The sequence below is a fragment of the Thamnophis sirtalis genome, unplaced genomic scaffold, assembly GCF_051295495.1.
Source record: "Thamnophis sirtalis isolate CommonGarterSnake01/CBP01778 unplaced genomic scaffold, rThaSir2_p1.2 scaffold_3, whole genome shotgun sequence".
NCBI classification, from domain to species: Eukaryota; Metazoa; Chordata; class Lepidosauria; order Squamata; family Natricidae; genus Thamnophis; species Thamnophis sirtalis.
Window position 1 is genome coordinate 143,063,231 of NW_028261383.1, and position 21,296 is coordinate 143,084,526.

A 21,296-nucleotide genomic window follows, 5' to 3' on the forward strand; every position below is an offset into this window, starting at 1 on the left:
CATTTGAGGTATTGATTAGTGTCCATGTTTCACTGACATATGTTAGAAGTAACAGGCACTGATGGAAAATCTTCCTTGCTCTGCATATATTGGCATTCAGTAGGTTAATAGCTTTCTTAAACTATCTTGAGGGACATGGTGGCTCAGTAGCTAAGATGCTGAGCTTGTCAATCAGAAACGTCCGCAGTTTGGCTGGGTTCGAATCCCTAATGCCTGTAACGGAGTTACTTGTCCCAGCTTCTGCCAACCTAGCAGTTCGAAAGCATGGAAAAATGCAAGTAGGAAAATAGGATGAGCATGCCCCCCTAGAGTTGGGAACAGGTAGCACATATGTGCGAGGGGAACCTTTACCTTTACTTTAAAACTATCTCCACGTGGGAGAACCATCCCGTTTTGTACTTGACGGGCCCCCAATGGGCTCTAGAAAACTTTTGCCTCACCAAGGTGGCCCCGCCACTCAAACCACACCCGGCCAGTTATCCCCAGACGCGGCAGGCGGCTTGTTTCTTTAAGGAAGAGCCGCCGGGTGTGTCTTCAGTAGCTATGGAAACTTTCAAGTTGAGGATGCTGGGTGCTGCTGCTGCTGCTCCTCGGAGTGGCTGAAACTGCGGGCGGCTACTCCGGAGGCGAGCGCAGCAGTACAACAGGCGGGTAGAAGGAGCCGCTCGCCGCCAAGTCGAGCAACTTTGGGCTCGGCGGCGACGCTTGCAAGAAGAGCCAGAGAAGGAGCGCGGTTCTGCTCTGCTCTGCAAGAGGCTGCGCCTGCCATGCCGCCCCGAGCGCTCGAGGCTAACTAGCGGCGCCCGCCTGTTCGGGACCCGCCGTCGGACATGCGAAGGCAGCCAGAGCAGATCGAGGCATCCGCCGGCGTTGCCGCCGAGACTCGGGGCTTCCAGGCGGGACGCCGCTCTGGAGAGGGAAGCGGCTGTGCACCCCCTGCCCGGCCAGGGGAATGGGGACCCTGCCTGAGCGGGAGGCGGCGGCGGGCTCTTTCCGGTTAGGATCCCGAGGCGGCAGCCGCCCGGGCGTCCTCCTCTCGGCTTTCGGCTCTCGGCCGTTTGCAGAACTGAGTGAGTCACGTCGGACTTGGGGCCAGCCTACGACAGGACTTGGTACCGGGAAGGGGTGGCTGCTCGCCTTCGCTGCAGCCGGAGCTCTTCGGGGGCGCCCCTCGCCTCTGCCTAACCTCGCCGTCTGTGCCGTCGCGGCTGCGCTCGCCTCCCGTCTGGGCGCCAGCGAGATCGGAGGCGGCGGTGGCCCCTGGAACCTAGGCACTAATCCCAGCCCCGGCATCCTTCTGGCAGGAGCGGGCGGAGAGAGCCTCGCTTCCCCCTGGCCTGACTCCTGGAGAGGAAGCCAAGGGCCCCATCTCGGCTCCCTTCTCCGATACCTCTGGTTTTTCCCCCCCACACTCCAACTGGACGATGGCGATTTCCTTGAGCAAGTCTTAAAATGCCGGTGATGAGGGGCCTCCTGGCTCCCCAAAACACCTTCCTGGATACCATAGCAACCCGCTTTGATGGCACGCGTGAGTTGGCTTCCCACACTTTTTTATTTTTTTACCCTCCTCCTCCTCCTCCTCCTCCTCCTCTCCCCTTGTTGTCTGGTCTTCCAGAAGGAACCTCGAGGGCTCCCACTTCCAGGCGTTTCTCCCTGTCTTTCTCCCTGTAAAAGATCTCTTCTTCCCTTCCTTTCTCTCAGCCCCATCCTCCTTCACCTTTGGCACCACAATCCTGAACTGATGAAGTTGTAGTTCTCAAGAAAGGCTGGGCTCCCCAACCCCCTTTGAGGAGGATCCTAGTGCGACATCTGTATGTTGACCTACTGCCCATGGCATGTGTGCGTGCATGCAGTGGAGGCACGATGGAGAATTGGGAGAGATGGTGGCTCTCCAGAACAGGATGTGTACATGCAACACACGTATAGATGCTGCAGGGTTCTCTGATGATCTGTTGGATTTGTTCTAATGATCTCCTAAAGTGCAAAGGGTTCCTGAAGCCTTTGAGCATTTGATGTGGTTGAACTTTTGATCTTTGCCATTAAGGTTGCCAGGAATAACTTTTCCAGCATGCGTCCATGGGGAATTTTGTCAGATGGATCTTGTCAGGTTGTTGAAAGTCCCACCTGGCATGTCAAGGACTACAGCAGACCTCAGCCTTGCATCTGGCCATCCAAGGGTTGCCATATCCAATAGATCCACACCCGGTCATTAAGACAGAAGTATCTTTGAACCTATATTGGACATCTCTGAAGGCGAAAATTGTCCCAATGCATCATTTTTAACTTTGTGTAAGCAAAATAAGTTCTATCCAAATACAAATCTCTTGCAGTAGTTCCCTCAAGGTCTGAAGCTTCAAGTTGGCTTCCTATTAGAGAATAAAATGTGTGGGTAGTAGAATATATAGTATGGAGCTTTGAGATCATGGATGTACATCAACAACATATAAATATATTCAGAACTGAGTGCCAGCAAATACAGGTACCCAAAAGACTAGATATATGTAACGTGTGAAATGGGAAGTTGGGTAAAAGGGGCATTGGGTGTGGAAGGATGATACTTTCAACCATGTTCCTGCCACATAATTTGCTTTATGAAGAATTAGTTTGTTTCCCTTATAAAATTTGTAGCTCAAGTTACTTAGAATACCATTCTAAGGGTACCATTCTTTCTTTCTTTCTTTCTTTCTTCGAATAATAGAGGTGGGTGACAGATAATTAAGCCTAACTCATCAGTTGGTCCTGAACCTAGTTTTCTCCAATCAAACTCTACCCACTAAGCCTTCTCCTTGATTCTCCAAATAATCTGCACAAATGTATTTGATTTTTATCATGCCTTTATTACTTAATAAGTAACCCAAGCCACCAAACAGATCTAATACTCCTTCCCACTCCTATTTTCCCCACCACAATAACCCTGTGAAGTAGATTGAGCAGAGAGAGAGAGGGAGGGAGGGAGGGAGGGAGAGAGAGAGAGAGGGGGGGAGGGAGGGAGGGAGGGAGGGAGAGAGAGAGAGAGAGAGAGAGAGAGAGAGAGAGAGAGAGAGAGAGAGAGAGAGAGACTGGCCAGTTTTCCTGCCTAAGGCAGATCTAGAACTCAGAGCCTCCTGGTTTCTAGGTCATTACTAGTTACTTTCAAGTAATTGTGCTGAAAATGAAGGAATCAACTGTTGTCATGCTTATGGAAGAATGGAGGCACTTTCTGGAAGACAGAAGCACTATGTGTATATGGGAAACAAGGGTTATAATGCTCCTTACCCTTTTTAAAATTGCTAATTGGGGATTAATTGGAAAGTAGGAGAGATGGATTTCATCATGGAGCATCCCTCCTGCTCTACATGCCAAGATGAGTCATCCTATCATGAGGAAAGAAAACCAAAGATACTTTAGTCGCACAATCTTTTAAAGGAAACTTTTTTTAAAAATCATATCAGGGCTTCATTGGCTTTAAAAAGAGAGGGAAACAATTGCAACTTTGAATTAGTATCCAACGACAAGTCTATGGTTCATGTTCATCATTGGAGACTGAAGCACTGAACGTATTTAACATTGAAACCTATGACAAAATTATGACACAGTCTTCGCCATAGTTATCATCTGTTGTAGCTAAGAAACTGCAGGCCACTTACTGTATGTGGAATTTGGTCTCCAGTAATTCACCCTGCAACTTGTACATCACTTTCCTGTACTAAGGCCGTTTAGATCAGAAAAATCTGTCTGATTCTCCCATGTTTCAGTCTTCATTTAGGCTGCGTGGTTTTTTTCCATGCAAAAATACTTTCTGAGTAGGAATTGCATAATGTGTAAGGTGCTGCTATAGATAGCAGGCTAAGCAGCAAACATGTTTCTTGTTGTGTTTGGATTTCATCTCTGTTTTTATCTCCCACATCTGCTTGTCACGCTTCTACTTCTGTCTAAGCTGGTAGAAGTAAGGGGGCAAGTCAGCATTGGGGGGGGAGCTTTCCTGATCACACAGAAGCTGTATGCCACCCCACCCCATCCCCCCCATCCCAGATGCTGCCTAGCTTTCCAACAGAAGATACAGGATTTTTTTCCCCTGTGCCATCCAAATGAGAGAAAGACTGGGTGGTGGTGGAAGGGGGAGACTTACAGCAAGTTGCAATGCCTTTTGGAATCTTTGGTGTGTTTATATTTGATCTGATTTCGCTTCCGAGCTCCAATGGTCAAAAGGGATCTGCTCGGAGAGCCTGAAAATAACCTCTTTTGGAAAGATAGGGGCTTTACAAACCTAAGGGGGGCTGTTCTGATTAGAAGGGGGGGAGTCTGCTAGGCTCTTAAAGAGGGGATTTCCTTCTCCTTCCTGGTCTTCTATAAGTATAATCTTTATTGTCGTTGTACTTAAATGCAACTAAATTGGTTGTTCTAGCCTCATCTTATGCAGAAGTTTGTGTGGGTTGAGATTTTTTTTAGTTGAATGCAGTGGGTGGTGATAGGGAGTCTGTTGAGTGTAGAGTTGCCTTATAGGTGAGAGGGACAGCATATAAATTTAACAAATAATTTAGAAATAGAATGAGCCAAGGTTTCATCCTTTCAGAATTTAGAGCCTCCGGGTTTATTGTGTCTTAGGTTGTCCTGAGGGCATTGTCTTGCGATCAACCCCCCCCCTGGTTTATTTACTGTGGTTGTTTGAATTGTAATCTGAGTTGATCCACCCAAGGATAGCCTTCCGCAGAGTTGGTGCATTGGCTTGCTTGTTGGTTGAATCCTTCTTGCATAATCCAGAGGAGGTGGATTTAGGTAACTAGGGATTTCCAATAATCAAGTTTGCTTCATACAAATGGAACAGTTGATCTGGCAGAATTAGTTGAACTACTGGGGGGTATGTGTGTGTAAGTTTTTTAAAAAATATTCTTTTTTAATTTTTTCCAATATAAACATACATATTTTGTGGGCAATGCATGGACTGGGTCAAGTCTTTTTTAAACAACGTTAACAATAGTAATACAAACAGTATGTGGACTTCTAATCTTCCAACTTCAACAATACTAGTCTCATTTCATATTCCTTTTACATTTTCCCATTAATTCATTTAAACATGAATAGCATTTCTTATGCACCCTGTGTTTATTATCCCTTACTAAATGTTATCATTCAATATTTTAAAAATCACTCATCATTCCACCGTAGCATCAATATTTCAAATGTGTGGGATCACTAATAACACCAATTATTAACAATATTCAATCCATCACGGGAGTGTATCTCAAAATCCCCACCATTTCTAATCCTTAGTATTTTAAATTGAACAATATATTTTAACGTGTGTGTAAGTTTTTGAGTGACAGAACATCCCTTTTCAGGTTAGTGAATCTGGAACAGAGTGGACTTGGAGGGGAAGAGATGATGGTCCTCACTATACTTTCATCAGTAGGAAAAGCAGTTTACAACATAGGCTTTGTTTGGATAAATATTGTTCATTCCCGTAAAATGTATACAGTAGAGCTCAGTGATGAAATTCAATTTTTACTACCAGTTCTGTGGAGCCAAGGTGGCGCAGTGGTTAAATGCAGCACTGCAGGCTACTGCTAGATCAGCAGTTCAGCGGTTCAAATCTCACCGGCTCAGGGTTGACTCAGCCTTCCATCCTTCCGAGGTGGGTAAAATGAGGACCCAGATTGTTGGGGGCAATATGCTGACTCTCTGTAAACCGCTTAGAGAGGGCTGAAAGCCCTATGAAGCGGTATATAAGTCTACTGCTATATTCTGTGGGCATGGCTTGGTGGGCGTGGCAGGGGAAGGATATTGCAAAATCCCCATTCCCACCCCACTCTGGAGCCAGCCAGAGCTAGCATTTGCCGGTCCTCTGAACTACTCAAAATTTCCGCTACCGGTTCTTAGAACCTGTCAGAACCTGCTCAATTTCACTCCTGGTGGAGCTTCCTAGAACCATCTTTGCTGGAAGGCTGAGAACTGAAAATCCAACACATATAGAAAGTGCCAGAATGGTGACAGCTATCCTAGTAAATTGTGCCCAAAATTAGTGACATATCTGCTACTCATAGAGGAAGCTTATAAAAATAAATGTATATTTATTATACGTATTTCTGAGGAAGTTTCCAGAAATGTTTGTGTCAGGCTATAATATCCATTGCTATCAAACCAGCCTGGTATGCTATTTGGGAATGATAGGTATAGCAGTAGCACTTAGACTTATATACAGCTTCACGGTGTTTTTACAGCCCTCTCTAAGCAGTTTACAGAGTCAGCATATTGCCCCCCAACAACCTGGGTCCTCATTTTACCGATCTGTCTGAGTCAACCTTGAGGCTGGTGAGAATCGAACTCTGGCATTTGGCAGCTTTAGCCTGCAATACTGCATTCTAACCACTGTGCCATCATGGCGCTGTAGTACTCTGAGGTTCCATAAGAGTTACATAATGTCTCCAGCCTACTTAATAATAAGGAAACTAGGAAATTGACTAATTGAAATCAAAGCCAGGCTTGCCAGGGAACCTAAAGAAGCTCAGCCACTCGTGTAAGGAAACATCTATTTGAAAGCAATATCTTTATCTGAAAAAGGATGAAAATTGAGCACATTTACATATACTCTGAAATCTGAAGTGATATGGGGACAGAAAAAATTGAAATAAATTAATGGTCCAGAGATTGAGATCTACATGATAATTAGCCAGGTTCATTAAAATGACTGACATTTGTTGAGACATTTTCAAAATGTGACACCCAAATGCCCTAGCAAGCTTATCCGAACTTTACTTATTAGTGACACTCTCGGTTTTCCTGGTTTCTTAACCATTGCATCAAACTGGCTCCCTAGAGACCCTTTATAAAAGAATAATATTCATAAGTGCTTACCTTCCAAGGAGTTTCTATACCTGGAAAAGAGGACAAAAATCAACAAGCAAAGAACTCCTGTTCCAAATTTAGGATGGGGGCCGTTTAGGTTCCTTTATTATTAATGGCTCTTTATTATGGTTTTTTTTTAACTCCCTAAATTTCTGATAGATGGAAAAAAAAACATTAGAAGGGTATACCATGGGGCTTTTGTTCTCCAGTACCAGCTGCCTTGGACTGCCGCTTCCCAGGGCTTGTTGATATGAAGGGAAGCAAACCAATGCAATCAACGTCTAATGTAAAGTAGTGCACACAAGTATAGTTTGGTGGAAGGGAAGCAAGTTTCTCTCTGAAGTGAATTCAGAGAGAATTCAATTAAGTGAATTCCACTTAAGAAGACTCTCCTCCTTGCTAAACAAGTTTAATCTTTCAGTTCTGAAAAACTCTCATCTTGTTCCCTTAGAGCTCTGATGGTGAACCTATGGCACCCGTGCCCGCAGTGACACATGCAGCCATGTCGTGTGGCACATGCGCCATCACCCGTTCCTCTTTTGGATTTCTGGCACGCATTTCCCCCCCGATGATCAGCTGGCCGTCATGCGTGCAGCAGTGCCAGAAAGTGGAAGAAGCTGGTCTTCCGTTTTCCTGTGTCAGCATGCATGCACGCCAGTCAGCTGATTATTGTGTGCCCATGCACGCCAGTAATCGGAAGTCTAGCTGGCCAGAGCACATGCATGCACCAGAAACCAGAAGTGCATTTTCCAGTGTGTGTATGCCCCTTGTGCAGCTCCTCTTCTGGGTTGTATCCCAGACAAGTGCGCACATGCGGATTCCCTTTTCGGCACTCGGTTCTGAAAAGGTTCACCATCCCTGCCTTAGAGAAACTGTGCAGGTGGAGCAGTGACTCTCTTTTCCCCAGGAGACCAATTTTTCACTTCTTCATAAATCTCTGATTTTCCTTAGGTATAATGCATGGTATACATGTCATGATTGTTCCACTGCACACATTCTTACTGAATGTACCACAGTGGCTCTGGTTATTTAATAAATCCAACTCAACCCAAACACATGACAGCTGAGCAGAAGGTCTGGAGTCAGGCTTTGTAGTGCTTTCTATTCATCCCACCATTCCAACTTCGCTCTGTCCACTTGTACAAGCAAAGGAGGGTCCTGGAAAGGAAGACTATAACACTAGTTGGTTAGAGAAACCCTTTGGCATACCCCATGCATTCTCAGTCAGGTGTCCCCGACTGGGGACTTCTAGAATTGTTGCGTCGTAAAGCATCCTAGCTATTAAAGCTCAGAGATGTAGTCAAATATATATGTTGAGGAAGGCTGATCCAAGCTCAACTGATGACAATCTCCATATAAATGTCTTTCGCCCAGGGCAAGATCTTCCTGGAAACACATCACATGTAATAATGATAGAGAGTAGAGAGAGTGGAATTAACCAAAGAAGAATGATCCAGCCATTATTGTCAGTGTAACACAGATCAGGAAGAAATATTCCCAAATATGTCTGTTTATGAAGCAAATGAAGGTTCTAGTTAGGCCCTGGCAACATGATGGCTATGAAAATTTCGTTTAAATAGATTGACTGAAAAAAATGAATGCCTGCAAAGATGTTGGACACGGAGGTATTGTTTTCTGCTACAAGCTATCTATCTGGGGAAAGGAAACTCTGAGTTGAGTCTCAGTTTTTGACAAATATTTGCTCAAATAATCAAATGTTTACAGCAGTGTTTCTCAACCTTGGCAACTTGAAGATGTCCGGACTTCAGCTCCCAGAATTCCCCCGCCAGCGAATGCTGGCGGGGGAATTCTGGGAGTTGAAGTCCGGACATCTTCAAGTTGCCAAGGTTGAGAAACACTGGTTTACAGGATCTCATTTTTTTACCCTTTTTTTGTTTTTTTTCCTCTCTTTCCTGCAGCATATTTATGGTCCTTTGAGGAGAATAGACTTGTTGGACAAATAGAATTTATTTGCTTTTTACAGGTAACCCTCAACTTATGACCACGATTGAGCCCAAAATGTAGGTTGCTAGGTGAGAAATTTGTGAAGTGAGTTTTGCCCCATTGTACGACTTTTGTTGCCACAGTTGTTACGTGAATCGCTGCAGTTGTTAAATTACTAACCCGGTTATGGAGTGAATCGGGCTTCCCCATAGACTTTGCTTGTCAGAAGGTTGCAAACAGGGATCACATGACCCTGGGACACTGAGAACGTCATAAACGTGAATCAATTTTCAAGCATCCAAATGTAAATCATGTGACCATGCGGATGCTGCAATGGTCACAAGTGTGAAAATGGTCATAAGTCACTTTTTTCAATGCTGTTGTAACTTTGAACGGTCACTAAATGAACTGTTGTAAGTTGAGGACTACTCTGTATTCTATTAACAGTGTTGGTCACTTAGCGATGCTGGTTTGAATTTCTTAAAATATAGCACAAACAGAAAGTAATGTGCTTGTATTTTCCATAGCCATCATGTTGCAAGGAGCAAGGAGCTAGCCAGAAACTACAACATTGGCTTCATAAACAGACATATTTGGCAAAATTTTCTCCTGACAGTATACGTCAGGGGTTCCCAACTGGGGAATGCGAGATGATACTCCAGGGTGTGTAAAAACTTGGGTTTAAAAATAAAGGTAAGGGTTCCCCTCGCACATAGGTGCTAGTCATTCCCGAGTCTAGGGGGTGCTGCTCATCTCCGTTTCAAAACCAAAGAGCCAGCGCTGTCTGAAGACGTCTCCATGGTCACGTGGACGGCATGACTAAATGCCGAAGGGGCACGGAACACTGTTCCCTTCCCCACCAAAGGTGGTTCCTATTTTTCTACTTTCATTTTTATGTGTTTTCAAACTGCTAGGTTGGCAGAAGCTGGGACAAGTAACAGGAGCTCACTCTGTTGCGCAGTGCTAGGGATTTGAACAGCCAAACTGCTGACCTTCTGATCTATAAGCTCAGCTTCTTAGCCGCTGAGCGCCCCAAGTCTCAAAATTATAGTATATATGCATAATTATATGCATATAATTATTTACTTTTGTAAAGGGTGCGAGAATATATCAGAAGCGTTCTACGGGTGCGGGGTATAGAAAAGGTTGGGAACCCCTGATGTATGTGTGCATTTATGTGAGACATCATTTGAATGCAGGTAATTCTTGGTTCAACCTATGACATTTCAGCAGAGTTAAAAATGGGTTTGGAGGGATTTAATCCTCAAAAGACTGGCTTTAGAAGGGGAAACTTGCTGAGCTAGATAAAAGAATTAATTTGGCATTGGTAGGGCTGGAGTCTTTGGGAAGATTAAGGGTTTATTCCTAACCGACTCTATTTTGGGGAAGTATAGCTCGTGGCAATAACTAGATAGTCTTGTGCCAAATTCATTTGATTTCTCATTTGCAACTTTACCTAGGAAAAGCCGATTTGGCTTCCGCTGCACTTTCTCTAGCTGCAAACTGACTAGGCTTCTGTTATGAATCCTATGTGCCAAAGACATTTTTAGACAATAAAAGGGAAACCAGACTGCTCTTTTGTGAATGTCCATCCCACTTGGTGATGAGTGTTTTGTGCACATTTGATGACAGCAAGATCATGAGCAGTCCTAAGATTCCCTGTGTATCCAAATGCTGAAAAATGTGGATTCTCTGCTTTGCAAAATAAAGGTTAAAAAAATTAGTTTGGATCCAATTATTACAGGCCTGCCTTCAACTCTTTTTAGTTGTTTTTATTGTTTTAAAATGTTTTCAGCATTTAGACTGTAATACATATTTTTGAATTGTAAGCCACCCAGAATCCTTGCCTAAGATGAGCAGTTATAGAAATTGAATATATCAACAAATAAATAAGTAAACCTATTGGAATCTGAGTTTTAAGGTTAAACCTTTTAAAGCCCATCATTAAATTCAATACAGGTAATCCTCACCTTGCGACAGTCCGTTTAGTCACCATTCAAAGTTACAAGGGCACTGGAAAAAGTGACATGCCCATTTTTGACACTTACAACCTTGGGAGCATCCCTATGATCATGTGATCAAAATTCAGATGCTTAGCAACTGACTCATATTTGTGATGGTTGCAGTGTCCTGGGGTCATGTGATTACCTTTTGCGACCTTCTGACAAGCAAAGTCAATGAGAAACCAGATTCACTTAACAACTGTCACATTAACTAAAGAACTGCAGTGATTCCCTTAACAACCATGGCAAGAAAGATTGTAAAAGGGATCAAAACTGATTTAGCAACTCGTTTAGCAATAAAAATGTTGGGCTCAATTGTCGTTAAGTCAAAATCAACTGTATTCCCAGTTTACTGGGATGAAGGAGAAGATCCTGGCGGCAGCCTTGGTTATCCCTAAAGTAGCTTGACCTGTAACTGAAAAATACATCCTTACCAGTGGCCCATTTTGGCAAGAGGACTTTGAGGTTTACCGTAGAGCAGGGGTGTCAAGCTCAGGGCCCAAGAGCCGGATCCGGCCCAGTGTGTGTGTGTGCTTAGATCTGGCCTGCAGTACCTACCTTTAAACAGTGAAGGACTGGCCCACAGTGCCTCTGCCAGTGAAAACAGAGCTTGGGAGGGCCATGTACGGCTCTCCCGAGCTCCGTTTTCCCTGGCAGAGGGTTGTAGGAGATCATTGCAACTGAAAACGGAGCTCGAGACACTGTTTTCTCTGGCAGAGCTCTCAGGCCACCACTGGCGCTCCCAAAACGAGTGACATTTAGCTGGCCACACCCACCCTGGCCACGCCCACTCCACCCCCTGCCCCCAAGGTAAAACACAACCCTGATTTGGCCTTCAATGAAATTGAGTTTGACACCCCTACTGTAGAGAAATGCCTGGAAAACCATGGGCGCTCCACTTGTGGCGAATAAGCTGCAAATAGGGACCACCAGAGATAGGCCTTTTCTTCTCAGAGCAAGGAGTCCTGTAACAAGTAGGTGGAGCAAATTAAATCTCTGTTTTGGTCGACTTTGATTTTAGCACTCTGACTTACCTAGAACTTAAATCCAGAGTTTATTTATTTATTTGGATTTTTATCCTGCCTTTATTATTTTTATAAATAACTCAAGGCGGCAAACATACATAATATTCCTTCCTCCTCCTATTTTCCTCCAACAGCAACCCTGTGGGATGGACTGCACTGAGAGACAATGGCTGGCCCAAAGTCACTAGTTAGTTTTCATGTCTGAGGCAGGACTAGAACTCACAGTCACCTGATTTCGAGACCAGCGCCTAATTATATCCATTGAACTTTTAGTGAAAAGGCCCTGGACTGGTTAGTGAGGATTTCTTCTTCTTTCAATAAATTTAGAGCAGTCAATTCAATGTTACCAAAAAACTTGGATTGTTTTTTTTAAAATAATAATGCCAATATATATGGCATATTATGTATACCTACTAACCAAATAGATTCTTTATGTTCAGAATTCCCATTCCTTTGATTAACAGTTGCTATAGGTCTGTGATGTTGAACCTATGGCACAGATGCCCAAAGTGGAACACAGAGCCGTGTTGCCTGGCATGTGTGGCGACAGTTCCTTTTCCAGGTTTCTGGCACGCATGCGCGTACGACAATCAGCTGGACTTTGTCCTTGTGCCAGTGCCGGAAACTGGAAGAGTTGCTCTTCTGTTTTCCGGAGTGAGCATGCATGCCGGCCAGCTGATCGTGATGCACGCATGCACACCAGTAACCGGAAGTCTAGCTGGCCAGTGCGCATGCACATGCCGAAACCAGAAGTGTATTTTCCAGTGCGTGCATGCCCCCTGTTGCCATGGCACGCAGCTCCACTTCCGGGTTGTGTCCCAGATGAGCAAGCACATGGCGAAAAGGTTCACCATCACTGCTATAGGTCAATAAATGGAGGAAGCTTAAAATTATAACATCTGTGCTGATTGGGTCATCCTAGTGATGGAAATGGAAAAGAGAGTAGATTTATTCTTGGTCTAATCAAATTTCATCTTCTGCTAACTGAATGGTACTTTTCATTTTAAGCTACTCTTGGGCAGATGGGGGAAATAAATCAGATACAAAAGCATCTGAACGTGATTCCCAGTAACTAGATGGTTGGGTATGGGGAGACATGTTAGATTAAACATCCTGGGAGCTTCTCTGTATGATAATAATGAGGATGATATAATATCATTAAACTTGTATGCTGCCCAACTCTCAATGATTTTAGGCAACTCACAACAATAAAAAAACCACATATATAAAACATCAAAAAGAAGGATAAAAGATGGCAAGTGCAATGAAGTGAGAACTCTTCATGGCTCTTCTAAATCATAGTGGGGCACGGGGGGACGGGACACTTGGATTTTGGGATGGGGTAATCTGTTTCCAGAGGGCAGGCACCGCTACAGATAAGGTACGCTTCTAAGTCCCAACAGATGACATTGTTTAATCCAAGGAACCCAGAGTGTACCAATCCTGCTGGATTGAATAAATAGACTGGGCATATGTCTTGGGAGCCAGGTGGTCCCTCGGTTAATAAGGTCCTATGCCATGTAAGGGTTTATAGGTAACAATCTGTGGGAGAAAGAATGGTAGAAGTGAAGGTTGGGGTTAAAAGAGGTATCAGCCTAGAATCTTTATGTAGCTACAACTGACCTAAATCCAATCCTCCTTGAGTGCTGTTGACTCTTAATTTAGCTCTAAGCAGGTGCCAACCACTAAATGAGCACATATTGCTATAGTACAGGCTATAGCAGTGATGGTGAACCTTTTCGGCACCAAGTGCCAAACTGGAACACACGTGCATGCGTGAGCATGTGCACATGTGCGTGCACTGGAGCACATAAAACCTGAAGACCAGCTGGCCAACGTGTGCATGCCTGTTTTTTGGGCATTTTTGGCTGTTTTGGGGGCTGTTTGGGGGCTATTTTCAGGCCATTTTTGGCCCATAAATGGGCTGAAAACAGCCTGGAAAAAGGCCTGTTTTGGGGGGCATTTTCCGGCGCTCCAGTGCCCACAAAGACCAGTTGCTGGAAACCAGAACAGCAGCTGGTGACGGTGTGCATGCCCACAAAGAGGGCTCTGCGTGCCACCTCTGGCACGCATGCCATAGGCTCCCCATCAGGAGGTTATAGCAATAAACCCATTTAATAGATCCTTCACGTGTCAAACTGGTCTTTCGCGCCGGACATAACTAACCCTTTGAATTGCTCCCAGAATCAATTGGCAACAGTGACTTTAACTATCACATGGGACACAGAAATGGGGAAGGGGATGCCATTTCTGTGGCAGTGGGTGTAGCAGGCTACACCAGCAATGAAAGCTTTTGTTAAAAGACATACTTTCTTTTAAGAAACAACCTGGCAAAGCTATCTGCAGTTGGCTGCAGTTTGAATAATGCTGCCATCCAAAATAGCACACTTAGACCTATGAATGTCAGTGGTTCCTAAAATAATAATCCTCTGAATCTGTTGTATCCTAATTATCAGGTCATGCCTTAGTAGCATGTTTAATCTTTCAATCAATCTGGGCATTTGAAGAGAGGACCTGGAGGGGAATATATTTGCAAATTTCTCCACGCATGGAAGGTGGTGAAGGGACAACAACATCTGCATCCGTCTATAAATAAATTACCCTCCCATGTAGTCCTTAGAAATATTGCTGCAATTGGCCTGTTTTGTAATTTGAACAGTAACTGAATCAATCTCTCTGTCCTGCACCCTGCCTGTATTTGGGGGGCAATTAAAACAGCACAGCACAGTGAGATATAGTCTCCACCCTCTCACTGTTTATAACAAATGGGCTTTCTCCTTCTATTTCCCCCCCTAAATTCTAGTCGTGAATGAGAAAAGGTTTACCCTGTTGATCTATTTTTACTTCCCCAGGAATATCAGAGGTAGAAAATAAAGAATATTTAGATTATTGGAAGTTTATGTATTTTATTTTATTTATCACATCTTTATCCTGCCTTTATTAAGTAACTTATGAGCCATGGTGGCGCAGTGGTTAGAATACAGTACTGCATTCTGCTGGCTGCAGTTTGGCAGTTCGATTCTCACCAGGCTCCAGGTTGACTCAGCCTTCCATCCTTCTGAGATCAGTAAAATGAGAATTGTTGGGGGCAATAGGCTGACTCTGTAAACCGCTTAGAGAGGGTTGTAAAGCACTGTGAAGCGGTATATAAGTCTGTTTCTATAGCTGTTGCTAACTAGAGGCATGAATACACATAATATTCCTTCCTCCTCCTATTTCTCCCACAGCAACCTGTGAGTAAGTTGGGCTGAGACAGAGAAAGAGAGACTGGCCCAAGGTCACCCACCTGACACCATCCCTAAAAGTAGGACTAAAAGAACTCACCATCTCCTGGTTTCCAGCTTGATCCCTTAACCACTAAACCAAACTGCCTCTCTTGTGTATCTTTTTTCATTATCTCAGAGGTTGAATTCCTACCAGGATCCTTCATTAGTTTTCGCTTGAAATCCTTTATAGTTTTGCAGTGAGTGGATATTACCTCATCCTTCTTTCATAATCGCTGGATAAATTAGCCCAATTTTATAATGGTGTTAATAGTTAAAAAGTTATCATGTCTCCCTTAATGAGGTAAAAAGAGGCTGTGCCTCATTACCTACAATGTGAAATAGGTACAATAGTGCAATTTTGTGCAAGTTTTCACTGCAAACACAGTGCGCTGTGTTTAATGGGGCTTGGTAAGATTAAGAACAAATCAGAAGCAGTTGCCAAAAAATGCTTCTTCGGCTCTTACTGCCAATAATAAACTACCCGATATAAAATAAGAATTTATTGTGTTTTCCAGGCTCATATATCTTAATTTTATAAGTGTACACATCTCTCAACAATTGGCAGAGTAGTTTTAATCCCAGTTGTAGGTTTGCATCGTAGCCCCAGAGGTATAGAATTTGTGTAATTTCAACTTCCATTTAATGTACTGTAAAGACTGAGCTGGTTTAACTCTGAGGTTAAAAAGTCTTCCAAGTCTCAGCTTCTACTTTACAATAGTGAAGAAATTATAATGCTGAGGTCCTTTTGAGGTTTATTATAAGAACAAGAAGGCATGAAAGTGCTTTGAAAATGGAAAATGTTGTCAAAATTATCACTACTTTTTGTGGTTGTTTTTTTAAAAATAATACAACTATCGAGGCATTATTCATTGTGATGTTTAAAGAGATGGGGAAGACAGTCTTGGTAAGCCATCTTTTGCGGGGATGAATGTTGCACAAAAGCAGTGTATTCACAGGTCAGATGGGATGGCCTAAACACACATCTCATCTTTTATAGCAGCCACACACGCCCATGTTGTGTTAGACATTGCTCTGCTCTGCAGGGAAGGGACTGGGTTGGGTGCTGTCTGTTATGGAAGGGCAATTGTCAAGTTGTGGAGAAGGCCTGCTTTCTCATTCTCTGATTTCTTTGCTGGCCTTCCGGCACGAATGTAGTGATTTTTTTGCACTGGCTGGTGGCAGCAGAAGGATAAAGTGATATTTCACTAACTATAATTGTATTTAAACTGTAATTTGGGGGAAAATTAGAAACATTTAACTGATAGAGGGGAATATTTGTAACTCAGGGTTGAAATGAGGGTGCTCATTGGTGCTCTCTGAGCTTGGATGTTTTCTTGTAGATGTTTCCTTACCCAAATTAGGTAACATCATCAGTGCTAGTCTGAAATCATTAAATGTCTGTTTTAAATTCAAGAGTCTGATGCATTTACTATTTTGATTAGCTTTATTTCTTAATCATGTTCTACACTTGGTAGAGGAAAGAATGTGGCATGAAAAGCTTGAAAGATGGTTACCATTCACATTTAATTACATGAATGTACAATATCATAATAGAGCAATGCAAAATAAATGTTTCTTGCTTCTAAAGATTTCCAGGTAGTCCTCAAGATATGACCAGAATGGATCCTGTCCATTATAGTCACATGTCATGAAAGTCATTAGAGGAAGCATCTCATCTAACACACACACCCCCCATCTCTGCTCTCCTCAATGATTCAATCAATGAATATGCAATTTGTTAAATGGACTTGTGGGGTGGCTCGGGTTGAGGGAGGCCTTTGGAGGCCCAGCACAGGCTTAGGTATGCCTACCCTGGCCCTCATAAGACCTACTCCCATTCCCCGAGATGCCCCATGCTCCACTTCCTGCCCCTCCCCAGGCTTTAGACCCAGGGGTGGGATGCAACTGGTTTAACAACCGGTTTGGTAATTATGTGCTTTGTCCGTGTGCAGCATTAAAAAACTGCCCACTTTAAGGTCTAAAAGTTACCTTCTATTGCAGGTGCTGGTGACTAAAACAGCTGAGGCGTGGCAATCCACTGGGCTGTGCAAATCAGCTGAGCTGAAAAACACGGAAATATGGGACAGGATAGGGCAGGGACGTGTGGGGCCAACTGCTCACCAGAACTACCAGTTTGCCTGAACTGGTCCGAACCGGCGGCAGCCCACCACTGTTTAGACCTGTTTTCCACCCCACCAGGCCAAACACTCTTCTCCTCACTTACCTTCTGAAGAGCTCCAAGGCCTTCCAAGTGCTGGAATGGATTGCTTTTTTTGCATGACCCCATGGCGCAATTCTGGAAGTGGCCTCCATTTTGTCACAAAGTGACAACTGCATTTGGCCCACCACTACACTATACAGCCCAGGGATAAACTACTTTGTTTTGCTGCATTAACAACCCGTGCACAGATCTGCAGAAGCTTCCTGCACCATTCAGAAACTTCTGCAGCCTCAGTAAGGCAGCAAAACAAAGCCATTTGCCTGGACAGCTCCCCACCCATGAACAGGTGGGACAAAATGGTGGCTTCGTCACCACTGCAAAGCCCAGGGTCAAAGCCCAGAGCCTGCCCTGCTTCCCCAACATGAGGTCAAGAGAGATTCAAAAAGGAAGGGTGATGGGTGTGTGGGGAGGAGGAGGCCCAACCACTGCAGGATCCTGGCCACCTGGGTGGATGGGAGACAGACGGGGAGGTACTGCAGCATCTCTATGGTGGGTCATAAGGGCGAATGACTGCAGGGACACTGCAGCCGTCAGTAACTTTATAACAGGGTCAAAGTTAGTTTTTGGGGACGGCTGCTGTAACTTTGAGCATTTATTAAATTACCTGTCATATCTTAGAACTAATCTTACATCTTCTCTGGAAGGTGCCAAGGTGGCAAGTTTCAGAAATAGCCTAACTATTTTTTTTGCTGCTTAAACATTCAAGAAGACATGCCTATGGCCCCTGAAGCATAAAAATCGCAACCCACTAGTCATTTTACTAATAATTCCTGTATTCACTTAATTAAAATGAATTCCTCGATTGGACTGGATGCAACTGACTTTGAAAAAGATGTGCATAGTATTGTATTGTTAGCATTTCTTGATGTGGCTAGCTGCACATAGTCCAAACAAGCTTTGCATGTGTGTTCAAAAATCTAATTTTTTTTTTCGTGTTAAGTCTGCTTCCAGAATGAGAAATTTCTGTTAGATTGAGATGAATGTTCATGACCCCCTTGATAGGAAACTTCCCATAATTATTTGGTATGAAATGACCACAGCTTGAAATATCATACACAAGATCCAATCTGGGTTGGTCACCGGGGCTGAAGGTTTAGTCTTCTGAGCTTTCAGACTTGTGCTGGAGCCCATCTTCAGGGAACTTCTACCTAGTAGAATGTAGAACTTCTCTCTAGTTTTTCTTTGAAGACGTTTCGCTTCTCATCCAAGAAGCTGAAGAAGCTTCTTGGATGAGAAGCAAAACGTCTTCAAAGAAAAACCGGGAAGTCCAGTTGCCTCTTGAAAAACACCTTCGGGGCAACCTTGACCTGGATGACTGAGAATCTCCATAGACAACTTATTTCTAATCCATTCTGCCAGAAGTTCCCTGTGGATGGGCTCCAGCATGAGTCCGAAAGCTCAGAAGACAAAAACTCTGGTCCCAGTAACCAACCAAGATTGTATCCTGCAACATTATCCATGGGCCATATATATGTGCCTTCATTAATAATATTATATGCCTCCACCTTGGCCATTTGGAGTCAGATTTTATTTCCTATCTACAGCCCTGATAGGAAATATTCTTCCAGTGGAAAATGTATTTTACCAGAGAAGGCTAGGGTTTCACATGGATTTCTGGATAGGGAATGAGGCATAGGAAATGAGGCAAGGATATAAAGAGAGCATTGTTGAACTTTATCTGTGGAAGGCTGGGGTTTTCCTTTAGTTGTTGTTTTTCCTTTATATGTGCGTGAGTTTTTCTGGCAGTACAATCAGAATAATTTAGGGCTGGGAGACTGTTAAAATGCTTTGGAAGCTGCAGATCTCTTATTCCTGCCTGTATTATGGACTGCTTATAAAATGAGGAAAGTGTGATAAATCAGTTGGTCAAGAGCATTTTCTTTGAGAAAACTAGGGGCTTGCATCTGTGCTATTTTAGGCTGCATGTGGGAAGCTTACACAGCTCCATCATTTCCCATAAACAAATATTTTTTTAAAGTGTCTGCAGATAGGAAACTGTTAGATTGGAGACCAGACTAATGTAAAATGTGGGTTTTCTACATCTAGGTATTACAGTATTCATTTTTTTAAACATAGAGAAGCAATAAGTGCTGCACACTGCCATCCACTATCTGACACAGTAAAATTTGCAGGCAGGTTTGCCACCTGATCTGCTATTAAGGTAAGGCTGAGAGTTATGCTGTTTGTTCCCGTTCTTTCCCATGCTCTGCTCATCCTAAGATCTGGTTCCAGGATAGCCTTTTCCTTTTGTTGGGTGAGCTAATGCCACAGACAGTAACTTGTTTTGCCTGCACTTCTGATGTGTCTGGTACAGTTAACCTGCTTGAGAGTTCTCATACCTTCAGTTGGCGCCTGCCGGGTATTTCAAAAGAAAAAATAATCCCTATAGTTTCACCGATATTCCCTGTTACCCAGAAAAGTAGCTTCTTTTCTTCTAAAAAGAGCTGCGGTGGCGCTGTGGTTAGAATGTAGTACTGCTGGCTGCTTCTGCTGATCACCGGCTGCCTGCAATTTGGCAGTTCAAATTCCACCAGCCTCAAGGTTGACTCAGCCTTCCATCCTTCCGAGGTGGGTAAAATGAGGTCCCAGATTGTTGGAGGCAATCGGCTGACTCTGTAAACTGCTTGGAGAGAGCTGTAAAGCACTATGAAGCGGTATATAAATATAAGTGCTATTGCTAGTGCTAATAATAGAGTTGTGAAGCAAGTATTCCTGGGAGAGTTATTCCCTCCAATGACTTCCAGGGTCAATCAATTAACATGTGGCTTATGATACATAAGCAATTGTCAGGCACAGAAGATCAAGTTTACGTGTCTTTCCATTAAACTGTTTCACGAATACTTTGCATCTTGATGTGGCTAGCTACACATAGTCCAAACAAGCTTTGCATGTGTGTTCAATAGATCTAATTTTTTTTGTGTTAAATCTGCTTCCAGAATGGAACATTTCTGTTAGATTGAGATGAATGTCCATGACCACTTTGCATATGAATACCCTTAACTAGTAGTTAGCACCTACTTAGAAAATGGTCAACAAAATTCAAGGGAGTTGGGCTTAGTTCACTTGCGGCTATGTAGGGAATCCTAGACTAATCCCTCTTTTAACTCCGCCCCCAGGTTCTGTCACTTCTTCTCCACCATGATATATCAATAGTCCTTTCTCCTGATTCGGAACAGCATTTTCACACTGCTTCACAATTATCCTCCTTTCCCCTCTATCAGTCACTGAGCACACTCTTTAACTGCCATGGGAAGGAGCACTGGGAACAGTTAACTAATGCCCTGCCACCTCCCTTGCTCTTCCTTGCCATTATTTTTATGGTGAAATAAAATGTGAAATCCAATCCACCGCTGTGCAAATGACTTCAGACTTTCTCTTGGCATAGCTGAAGAGAATGAGGTGATGGAGGCTCAGAAGGGGTGAGTGTAGAGCCCCAAAAGCCATCCCATAGGATGCCCGACAAAATGTGTGCTAGCTTTCTTTGGAACATACTCGATTTCCCAAGCTGACAGAAACATCCAAGTTTCATGAGAATACTGAAAGATGGCCTATCTGAAATTAGAGCCACTTCTCCATAGAGGTAGCAATAATGGAAGGAATCACAGTGGAGTGATTTCAGAGCCAACACATGTAAAAAAAAAGCTAGTCTCCTTCAACTTAAACTCAGTTGCTGGTAACTTCATAGATATGTCTTTCTTGGCAGTAAGATGACAGGGCTATAATTGTACTACTATGAAAAAGACTATTTCATTTTTTTATTAAAAAGTGTTTTATTTTTCTTTCAAATTCATTCACAAATATACACTCTTATAATTACTATTAACATTTATCTATTCATCATTTATCTTTATTGTTGTTTTCTTACAAATATATAGAATACAGTTTGGGTCACTTTCTTGCCACCCCCATACCTCCATCTTATTTTGCAACAACCTTGCTCCTTCTATCTTCTCAATCTCCCTTCCCTGCCTTCTTCTTTACTCCTCTCCTTCCTCCTTTCTTTTTCCCCTCTCTT

At 43.5% G+C, this 21,296-nt stretch overlaps 1 protein-coding gene across 1 annotated transcript in view; it reads left to right on the forward strand.

The window, feature by feature from the left end:
• Positions 1–1,452: 1,452 nt before the first annotated feature.
• The window catches only part of KCNH3 (potassium voltage-gated channel subfamily H member 3), a 79,204-nt gene continuing 59,360 nt past the window's right edge, over positions 1,453–21,296 (forward strand). Inside the window, exon 1 of the mRNA XM_087710297.1 lies at positions 1,453–1,528. Within this exon, the coding sequence (XP_087566423.1) occupies positions 1,453–1,528 (76 nt within the window). The remainder of the gene's footprint in view (positions 1,529–21,296) is intronic.